This window comes from Micrasema longulum, unplaced genomic scaffold (genome assembly GCF_059751315.1).
Source record: "Micrasema longulum isolate JH-2025_06_02 unplaced genomic scaffold, ASM5975131v1 h1tg000260l, whole genome shotgun sequence".
NCBI lineage: Eukaryota > Metazoa > Arthropoda > Insecta > Trichoptera > Brachycentridae > Micrasema > Micrasema longulum.
Genome location: NW_028277464.1, coordinates 2,022,669 through 2,033,753, shown reverse-complemented (window position 1 = coordinate 2,033,753; position 11,085 = coordinate 2,022,669). Strand labels below are relative to the sequence as shown.

At 29.9% G+C, this 11,085-nt stretch overlaps 1 protein-coding gene across 2 annotated transcripts; it reads left to right on the top strand.

The window, feature by feature from the left end:
- Positions 1–468: 468 nt before the first annotated feature.
- Positions 469–9,615, top strand: TyrRS-m (Tyrosine--tRNA ligase, mitochondrial). 2 transcript variants are annotated; one of them, XM_088223976.1, is made up of 8 exons: positions 469–797; positions 883–1,030; positions 2,682–2,860; positions 4,961–5,177; positions 6,124–6,202; positions 6,687–6,962; positions 7,625–7,813; positions 9,398–9,615. In XM_088223976.1, exons 1-8 carry the CDS (start codon positions 676–678, stop codon positions 9,556–9,558), a joined length of 1,371 nt encoding a protein of 456 aa, XP_088080102.1. In that variant the 5' UTR covers positions 469–675; the 3' UTR covers positions 9,559–9,615. The 2 variants fall into 2 exon arrangements, 1 of the variants encoding a protein (XP_088080102.1); XR_015821928.1 differs by having other exon boundaries at positions 499–797; positions 6,124–6,243.
- The last annotated feature ends 1,470 nt before the right edge of the window (positions 9,616–11,085 follow it).

Genomic DNA, 11,085 nt, shown 5'->3' with positions numbered 1-11,085 from the left:
TCCAGGAGTGACGATTTTTTTTAATGTGTTTGCAGCTTCTTCTCCTTCCTTAATTATACTAGAAACAGTTTTTTCAGAAACACATGTAATAAGAAATTCATGTTTACTTAGGATTTTATGTAATATAAATCTGGGCTCACATTGGGCCTGGAATATTTCCTTTAAGTGGGGTAATGTTTTTTTTTTTTTTAAGTGTCACCACTTAATGAAATATTACCTGTCATGGCGGGAACACGGCATAGAACTTTTTGTAATGGAATTAAAATAGCTTATTTTTCAATTCTGACTCACAAATCTCTTTTACCTTCAGAATCATTTATGCCGAAAGTGTTGAATTTATTTATTTTTTGGCTTTAAATCGATTACCGGAATTGAAGTAGTCGAATGTTCGATAAAGTCGACTATTCGTTTTCGTACTTGAATTCTATCCACAGACTACAGATATCTTATTCCATCCGCAAACTTATTAGTTCACATTTCTACTGTGGAAATTTAACCATAGAAAATTTGTAGCTGTCAAATTGGTCAATTGTCATGTTATAATCTGTCAGTGATCATGAAATAAGAACTTGAACCAATATAAAACTAAGTTCAGAATTTGTACAAAATAATTTTCGAATCTTCTTTTTTAAGATTGAATTCACTGATTAAATTAATCGCGACTTTCAAATAACCATGACACTATTGCAAACATTTAGGTTATGTTTCAAACAATCTCACCGATGGTTTTCAAATAGAAATATCCTTCACCTTCGGGAGAGAGGCGCCATACAAGAAGTGTTTCCCAATACAGAATCGTAATTAAAGTATATTTTAAAGTTAATTTGGACTATGTTTAAATAAATCATATAATGATGTATAACCTGTATAACATTGTTTTAGAAAACAGATTATAGATCTTTTAAACAGGTCTCCACAATGTGTTTACGCTGGGTTTGATCCAACTGCAGACAGTCTACACGTAGGAAATCTTCTGGTGCTTATAAATCTTTTACATTGGCAGAGAGGAGGTCACGATGTTATCACCTTGGTAATTGTAAAAAATATTTAATGCAATTATTTAATAGTATATCGTTGACGTTGTTAGACTTCTTAAGCTGAGTTGCACTAAGGGTAATAGAATGTGTTTTCAATACTGGTGTAGGATAAATATATGGCTTTAATGAACGGCATCATGGAAGATAGTAATTTGAAGCAAATCAATCCAACACTTTTTTAATATATATGGCACAAAAACATTTAAGAGCTAAAGATTCTTTCCACAAAAGCATCAAGCAATGGAATAAATTATGTATTTTTTTATCGGCCCAAGTGCTAAATATTTTTTTAATTTTGTCTTCTATATTTTTTTTTCTCTTCAGTGTGGTATTCTTTAAGAGAATTCTTATGTACTAATATACTACATATGGTATTTTTGTTGACACTTGTTTTAATGTCACTTTTGTGTTTTTTTTTTATTGGGGCAGTACATTTACTTTCATAATATTATGTATTTCTAAATATGCATGTTCCGCTTGCCCACCGCACACCGCATCGGTGCCCACATACCCGGAAAAATTGCTCATTGCCAAACGAGAAAAGCTGCCCGAAGGAGTTCCCTTAGTATCTTACTTCTTCCACTCCTTGACTATGCGGATGTATGTTATACAGATGCTAACTCTGAATTACTTGATAAGTTAGAACGATTGCAGAATATTTGCATTTGTTATATCTTTGATCTTCGCAAATTTGACCACATAACCGAGTATCGCACGCAACTACACTGGCTCAGTATCAGGCATAGAAGAAACATTCACATTCTATCACTTCTTCACAATATTTTAAATAATCCCACTTCGCCTGTTTATCTGAGAGAGCTCATCCAACCTCTTTCACAACACGGACTATCTCTTTGTTCTAGTAACGAGAGAACCCTTTTAATACCTGTCATCGCTCTAATTTTCTTGCCTCCTCTTTCACAGTAGTAGCCGCTCGATTGTGGAATAATCTACCCACTAATGTTAGAGACGTCCCTTCTTTATTTACATTAAGTCAAGATTAAAATGTCACTATCTAAATATTTAAATGTTCCTTTATCCTTCTTCTTTCCTTCCCATCCCCTCTCCTCTCTTCATAGTATTGTGTTATTTTTTTAAATATATTTTTATTTTGTTGATCTTTGTTTTTAATTTTTGTATGAAACTGTAAGATTCAATATGTCCATGTATTTATAATTTTCTCAAACTGAACGGTTTGGGTAGGTAGGAAGAAATTGCCTTAAGGCAATATGCCCGCCCTTATATGTATATATATTGTATATGTATATAAAAGGTCAAATTAATAAATATCTTTGTACTGAAAGAAGGTAATCCAGAAGTACATAATATGCACTTCAGTGGATAGAGTAGAGGGAAGTGAATTCTCCACTGACTGGGATTAAATTGATTGGACATGATCGATTCGCCGAAATTATTACAAAACTTTTTAAAAGCCTCAAAATTATTTTTGGAAGTAATCTGTATATCCGACATATCTGTTTATATAACAGGGCCACGGATAGTAGCTAGAAGCTCCATTCAGTATTCGTAGAGAGAGAGAAAGGGACAAGACCGCAGGATGAGTTCAGAAGATTGATTGGCATGTTCTGTAAAATTTCTGAATAAAGAAATATAAAATATAAAGGAGTATATTAATTTCTGCAGATAGGAGGAGCAACTGGCCGTATTGGGGACCCAAGCGGCCGCTCTTCCGATCGGCCGTATCTAGAAACGGATTTCGTTAATGAAAATTTGCAAGGAGTAAAACAAAACATCGAAAAGGTTTTTGAAAATCATTCGAAATATTTGTGGAACAACGAAAAATGTCCACTTAAACCACCAAAGTAAGTACAAATTCATTTTACAATATTATGTATTTTCACTACTTGATAGTTTCTAGATCATTTTTTGATGCAGTAGTATGAGATGTCAGGTTCTATTCTTAACTGAGTCAATACAAATATTTTAAAAAATTAAAAAATTGTGTGATACTTAAATCTTATTATAATTTTAGAAATACATATAATATATATTTTTTTATTTCACGTTTTACATAACACTTTTTTTTAATATGAATACCTCACTGTGCACAACCCGTGACGAAGCATTCATTTACATGATTTTATATTATATACTTATGGTGTCTAAAAAATATATATAAAATAATACATATTCATACTTAAATCCACACAGATATATATATATTTACATAAATAATAGTAAGAGAAAAAAAAAGAATAAGAAAAAGAAAACTAAATTATATTATTAGTACAGCTCACATACTTGACTACTGTGCAGACATTAAGTTGAGTAACAAGCTACTATCAGTTCCCGGTGGCCCAACGTCTGCATAAATGCCAAATATACGGGTATATGACATATACTCATCGAGACACTGTGTGGATACAAATACTAAACATGAAATTCAAAAATAATTTTACATAAACAAGTCTACCGCTTGTGACCATCTCAAGACAGTTCTCGGGACCCAAATCAAGTAGCCATTTTTTTACAAATAATTTAAATTGCTCAAGATTTTTATCTACTTTTGTGGCAAATGGTATATTGTTATATATTCTTAGAGCAAGGTATATTTCACTCCTTTGACCAAATGATGTTGTCATTTTAGGTGCCATGTATAGCTGTTTTGTTTTAAGACGCGTTTCATAGCTAGTATTGTAAATTTTATTTCCACCGTGTTTATGAGTGTGAACGAGAAGTGCCTTAGCATACAGTTGCCTGACGTTCAGAACACCTACTCGTTCAAACATCTCAGCTGTAGGTGTCCTGATATGGACCCCCAGTAGAGCTTTGAGAACACACTTTTGTGCACTTCTAATGCTTGAATAGCATTTTTCCTGGCTCCCCCCCACGCAATTATACCATACTCAATTATACTTTGACATAATGAGAAATACACTTTTTTCGACGTTTTTTTGTCCAGAATGTTTCTTAGAGAGTTGAAAACAAACACAAGTTTTTTAATTTTTATTGTCAAATTGTCGATTTGAGTAGCCCAGTCTAAATGCGAATCTATGATTAATCCTAAATATTTTATGTTATCAACTTTATTTATGAATTTACATTTGTTCTCATCACTACATTGCATTACACTTTTACATGTATGAATCATTAATTTATTACATTTTGGATCTCCCTTTTTTGTCACACTGAAATTTACAAATTCTGTTTTATCTTCGTTTAAAGTCAAAAGGTTTAAGTCTAAGTACATTTTAATAGCAGATAATGCCTTTTCTGCCCTTTGATGAGTTTCTTCCCAGGTATTTCCATCAATGAGTAGAGCAGTGTCATCAGCAAAACTAATTATTTTTAAATTGTTTTCTTCTTTAGTACATAGATCATTTATATATATTAGAAAAAGAATTGGTCCCAAAACGCTGCCTTGAGGTACCCCAAAAGTGATTGGTAGCGGGTTACTCAAATATCCATTTACTTGCACTATTTGGGTTCTATTTGAGAGATAGCTTATAATCCATGCTTGTTCAGTATCCACAATATTCAGATTATTCAATTTGCTAAATAACAAACCTAAAACTAAAATTAAAGTAAGACCTAAAATTTCTCATCTTACATTCATAGAATAGTCAGGATAAGGCTTCCAATAGATGTTCCCATAATACTCATTTACAATTTTAATTATTACAGAAAGAATCACTAATGTCTTAATGTGTTATTTATATTATTTACTTATTATTATTATTTTTAATGATAGACCAGTTTCTGAAAAATATTGCATTCATTTATTTAACGACCAGCAACAATGTTTTAAAAATATATTAAATTATTAAGTATAAACATATTATGAAGTTTTAATTCATTATTGTTTGTAAATTTTGTCATATACGAGTACATTAAAAAATGCCATTATTTTGTATAAATCTCCAAAATTTTTCATAATTATTCTTTAATAAGTATTTTTTTAGAATCTTGAATAACGAACAGTGGTACAGTAACATGGATGCTTTAGATTTTGTCAGCAAAGTCGGTAGGAATTTTCGAATGGGAACAATGCTACTAAAGCAGTCTGTACAAAGCAGAATCAATTCTGATGCGGGAATGAGTTTCACTGAATTCACATACCAAATATTTCAAGCTTATGATTGGCTGTATTTATTTAACAATTTTAATTGCAGATTTCAGGTAAGCGTCCTCTTTTTATTTTTATTATATATATTTTTATTGAAACCAACAGTCATATTAATAAACAATACATACAGAATAACATCAAATAACAAGACCGATTACGGGTTTCATAAAGGAACAAAAATATAAAAAACAAAACATACAGTTTGTTAGGAGTGAAAGGAAGTGGGATGGTAAAATAGGGAAGGAAGAGAGGGAGGAAGAAGAAATAGTAAGTAAATATAAAACAATGCAAAAAGAAATAAAAATGAATATAAATGTACACATACATCCATACATATACATACACACATCCATATATATATATATATATATACATACATACATACATATACACACATAAACATATATACAAACACAAAACACATAAATACGCGTACATGTATATAATAAATAATAAAAAAAGAAAACTAATATATAAAATTAAAAATAGCAACTAAAAATTTTGCTCTTGTGATGTCTCTATTGCAATTTAGATATGTGTTTTAAAACAATATTTTGTTTATTTGAAAAGATCTATCGTGCTAAAGTAATATTTTATGAATACTTCAATAATATTTTGTGAATACTTAAATATAAAAGCATGTCAACAATATTTTGAGTTTGTCCAAATTTTTGTAGACAAGGACTGGATTCAACTCCCTGGGGAGCTGTTTATATTAACATATTACAACAGATAATATGTTAATATAAACATAAATAAAGGTTTCAGCTCTTTAACTTCACAAACATCAACAGATGAAAGAATTGAAGGAATATAGATGTTCAAATATAGGCAGAATGGTGAATGTTACACAGTGTGTAAAGTGGCCACTTAGACCAGCCATTGACAGGTCATAAGCCCTGTAGATGCCTAGACTTCTACATTACCTTTTCTTAAATGTTCTTCATCTCTGTTCTAACATGTTAATATAAGTATGTAATAACACTTATATTTTTAAAGGTTGGCGGAAGTGATCAAATGGGAAACATTTGGTCTGGTCATGATTTAATTAGCAAAGTTGCAAATAAACCTGTTTACGGTGAGAAGGATTCGCCATCTTGATCTAATATAATTTAATAGGTAGGTGGATCGAAATGTTTTCGGAATGGCAATATATCTTTTTTACAAATCTATTTAAGCCATTAATTGGCTACTTTTTCTGAAACTGAAAACTTTAAATTGTTTCGTCAAATGAGTATTTCTGTGCTTTTCTATATCAATATAGATAGGAAAGAATTAACAGTTATCCATTTATTCAAACTAAATTGCAAAATAAATTAACGAAATTGGTTTTTCCGGATTCACTCATTTCCGGAAATGATAGGTCGAATGGAAATATCTATTTTAAAAACCTTTTCTAAGGGAGAATCAAGAAACTGGTCTACAATTTAGTAGACATTTGACCTTTAAAGATGTTATTTTGAGAAATAAAATATGCTTATCTTAAATCAATATTTATTTGTCATTCTGGAAATTTTTCAATCCACCTTTGTATGTCACCTTGACAATAATTATATTTTTAGGTATGACATTACCATTAATAACAACAGAAGAAGGAAATAAATTTGGAAAATCTGCCGGAAATGCAATATGGCTAAGCGGCAGGAAAACATCGCCCTTTGCTTTATATCAGTTTTTTATCCGAAGCAAAGATTCAGAAGTAGAAAATTATTTAAAGTATTTCACATTCTTATCACTGGGAGAAATAGGTCACATAATGAGCTTGCATAAAACAGTTCCAGAAAAAAGATTGGCTCAGAAAAAACTGGCCGAGCAACTTACTATTCTAGTCCATGGAGGTAATTATATAATATTGTTAATTTTTTTTAAACTTTTAGATTCTTTTTAGGTAATAGAGTAGGGAATAACATTGAAAATATATTCAATATTATGATTCTAATTATAATAGTTATATTAATGTATTCATTTATAATTTTCGAGTTTGAAAACGAGCACATACAAAATGGCTCGCTGTTGCCGTCATGTCACTTTGATGACACCTGTCATCCCCGCTGAGTGCACTTCTATGAAACATTGTGTACATGTGTGGTGCATTAACGTAATACTTGCTTCTTGTCTCTTAGGGCGTGAAATGCCTCGTTTTTAGGTAATTCTCAATATTTCAAACCATTATAAAAAATTAATACAAAGTTGCAGAGAAAGAAATAACAATGTTACCGTCGTATTTTTTTTGCCTAGACTGTATTCTAGTGGTTCATCCATATTTCGTTTTTTTTATATTTAGACAAAAGTGTCTTATTAAGAATGATAACTTGTACAAATGTAAAATTAACTAAATAATATAATTCATTTTAAGGGCAATCTAGCTGCTTCAGAATAAAACAAAAGTTTCTGTATGATTTTAAGTTGTTAGTAATGCTAATTAGGAAAATGTTTAATATATGCAATTATTTTAATTTCTTAATATATGTGTAAATGCATGTATTTTTATGTCTACCAGAGGAAGGCCTAAGGAGTGCAGAGAAAGCATCAGAAGCATTGTACAGTAACAATATAGAATCATTATTAAAATTAAGCGCAACAGAAATACAACAAGTGTTTGAAGGAGCATCGGTAGTATCATTACTGATGGAACCAGGAATGAGTGTGTTGAAATTTGCTATGAAAGCCGGTTGTTTCCCTACAGAGAGTAAGTTATAAATGATTACTGTTAATTGTATAAAGGTATTATCTATCTTATTTGGGTGCCATATAAAATGACAGGACCTTTAGTCGCCAATTTGTATGTTATTACTAGTTACCAGATTATGCAACATAAAAAGGCGGCCTCCGTGGTGTAGTGGTCAAAACACTTGACTCACGCACGGAAGGTTCCGGGTTCGATTCCCGGTGAGAACACAAAAATTAAAAATGTGATTTTTCTCAAGCCTGGTTGTTCTGTAGTGTAATTCACCACTGTAATTGGGCCTCCTGGCCTGTTGTGGTGCAAAAAAATGAAATGAAATGAAATGAAAAAGGCTGAAATATGCATGAAAAATGCGAAAATATGCAACATAAAATATTTAAAAATACAGTTATTATTTATTTATTAGGAAAAATAAAACAATCTTTGTTATTTATGTTAACAATAATGTATTTTTCTAAGTTTTCCACCGAAGTTACCGGGCAGTGCTTGAACTAAGTTGCTACATATATTAGTACATATTGTCTCAGACAAAATTTCACCGATGCCATTAATAAAACTATTCATTTGTCATAAAAGTTCGTTGCCCAGGGTTGTTTTGCAAAATGTTTTACAAATTATCTTTAAGTTTATGCGGTAATATCTCTGGCAATTCTAAGTTCAATTCAGGCTCATACGAGCTGTGCGTTTTATGGTTTAGGTCGGCTACAACTATTATGATCTGTAAAAATATCACATATATGCATCAGCAGGTTTTCAGTAATATATGCTAAAACCTGTAAAAATAGCCAAAACATACAATTGCATATAAATAATTCGGACTTTAGTTATTATAAAGCAATAACAAACGCAATAATTTATGATTTGTAGTTTCATACAAATAGAAAACAAACAAGTAGGCTATTCATAACTTCACACATATTTTAACTGGTTATAAAACAATGAAAAAACTTGAATTTTTACTATTATTATTAACAATTTTTAAGAGGCATGCAAATGTCCTTGCCCTTAAACTTTGTAACTCCTACTTTAAAGATACAACCAAAAATGATAATTAAGCCTCTCTTCTTCTAATAATTTATTTATAAACTGGGCCATAAATACGATTTCTTCTCCAGATAAACTTTTTTTGCTTTCGTAATTTTATTATGTAAAACTGTAATTTTTTGCTCTACACCTATTTCTTATTTTTTCGATATCTTATTTTCCATTTACTCAAATTAAAAAAAAAAAACCTGAATGTAAATTTTAATTTTTATTTTATGTCCCTATTTTTTATACTTATATACACATACATCTACACAATAGATTTCATAATGTATTATTATTTCATATTCTAGATTTAGTATACCAATGCACAGGTCATGCCTATGTGGGTTTTTTTTGCTGTTTTAATTGATATGTAATTTTTTTAATGTACCATATGTTTAAAAAAGGGTACTATTGGGTAGCCATAATTAGAATAGCTATCTATATTACTAGAAATATGAACCAGGTAAATTACATAAATTTACCTTTTATTTTGAGAATGACTGGGTTATTTCACACAACCAAGCATGTTATTAAACGAATTTCTGTTTTTATTTTTAGATGATGCAATGAGAATAATTCAAGCTGGAGGCTTTCACATAAATCACCAGAAAATAATGAATTTCTCAGAAATTCTTTCTGAATCAGTACACATATTACCAAACATGCTTTCTCTTTTAAGAGTTGGAAAGCGAAATTATTATGTTGTTAAATGGCAATAATTAAAAAAAATATATTATTGTAATTCAATGTAATTATTAATTATGTAAGCAATTTCACCATTGTTTTATTTAACATATTAATCCTCTTGTAAGCCAAGATATAAATTTGTACTCGAGAAAAAAAAAACACACAAATAAAAAAAACTAGTTTGTATATAAAACAGTCCATTTAAGTTTCACACTTAAAAAGCATATAATAATCCTTACTCTGCCTTATTTATTTGACTTATCTCTTTTTAGCTATTTGAAGCACTTGTTTTGTCAATCAAATTTGTATGTTCATGCTATAAAAAGGAAAAATCCCTCAAAAGGCTAATTGCGAGTTTTTATGTCATGTGTTGTATGTTGGTGACATAAACTATTCAACTTAAATTGAGTGATTCAAAGCACTCAACACAAAGTTAGATAAATAAATTGACTGATGCACCTACAAAAAATACACATTTAATTATTTTATCTCCATGAATTTATTGGTCAGAATCTCATTTTTTTTTTTTTAATACACAAGCGGAGTATTAAAAGCTTGGTGTGTAATAATATTTGTACCATTACTAAGTCGTTTATGCTTTTTAAAATCTCAACATTTGTGATTTTCCACATTTAATTAGATACCTATAGATTTCTCAAAATCACCTTTAGTAGACATTTATCAATATTACAGCAGACCCTTCATTAGATAATTTTAGAAAAAAAAACTTTTTATCAATATCATCATTTATTTATATGTAAAAATGCACTGTATATTTACAATAATTTGTCATGAGTTTTAATATAATAGAATAATTGTTTTACGAAAATATTTTTAACATTTCAAAACAGAGAATAAACTTAAAATGTATTGTTGTTTCTTAAAGAAGCAATGCATTTATCATAATAGAATATGAAAAGTGCAATAATAATAATGTTTATAGCTAAATATGACTCGCATAAATTTAAAAGCACTTAAAGCAAAAGTAAGCTAAAATAATTACAGCTAAACTTTGGATTACACATTTACCTATATAGAATACAACATGCATAATAATAATAAAATTCTCTTTATATATCATCTTTCACGCAAGATCACTGTTCTCATGTAACTGTTTTACATCCACGAGATATGCGCACCACAGAATGCACGGAAAAACTGTCTTCTTCTCGAAGAAAAAATAAGTATAAGGCACCAGTTAACAGCTGTTGTAATAGAAACAGAAAATGCTCTTAACAATTTTAACTATACAATTTTTTTCTACAAACATGTGGAAACAGGGAAGAAGGGATTTTACCGAGATCTTTCTTAAAGTCTAGTAACATATATAGGTGGATTAAAATATTTCCAGAGTGGCAGAAAATAAACTTTTCTTAAAAATATTTTTATTGTATTGGCGACATTATTAATTGACGATAGTTTGGTTTTGATGAGAATTTGTTTGATTCTGTGCCTTTATACATTATCATCATTCATAATAGACCGTGTTCAGGAAAAGTCTTTCCTCACAGCAGGCTGTCTTTGGCTGTCTTTCTCCAGTTTCTGATATTCAGGGATGC

What these genes read in the sequence shown, in the direction of transcription:
- TyrRS-m (XM_088223976.1), top strand. Translation starts at nt 676, where the DNA reads ATGACACTATTGCAAACATTTAGGTTATGTTTCAAACAATCTCACCGA. An exon ending in GTGTTTCCCAATACAGAATC is followed by an intron (nt 798 to 882) that starts GTAATTAAAGTA and finishes ACATTGTTTTAG; the next exon opens with AAAACAGATTATAGATCTTT. An exon ending in TACTATTCTAGTCCATGGAG is followed by an intron (nt 6,963 to 7,624) that starts GTAATTATATAA and finishes TATGTCTACCAG; the next exon opens with AGGAAGGCCTAAGGAGTGCA.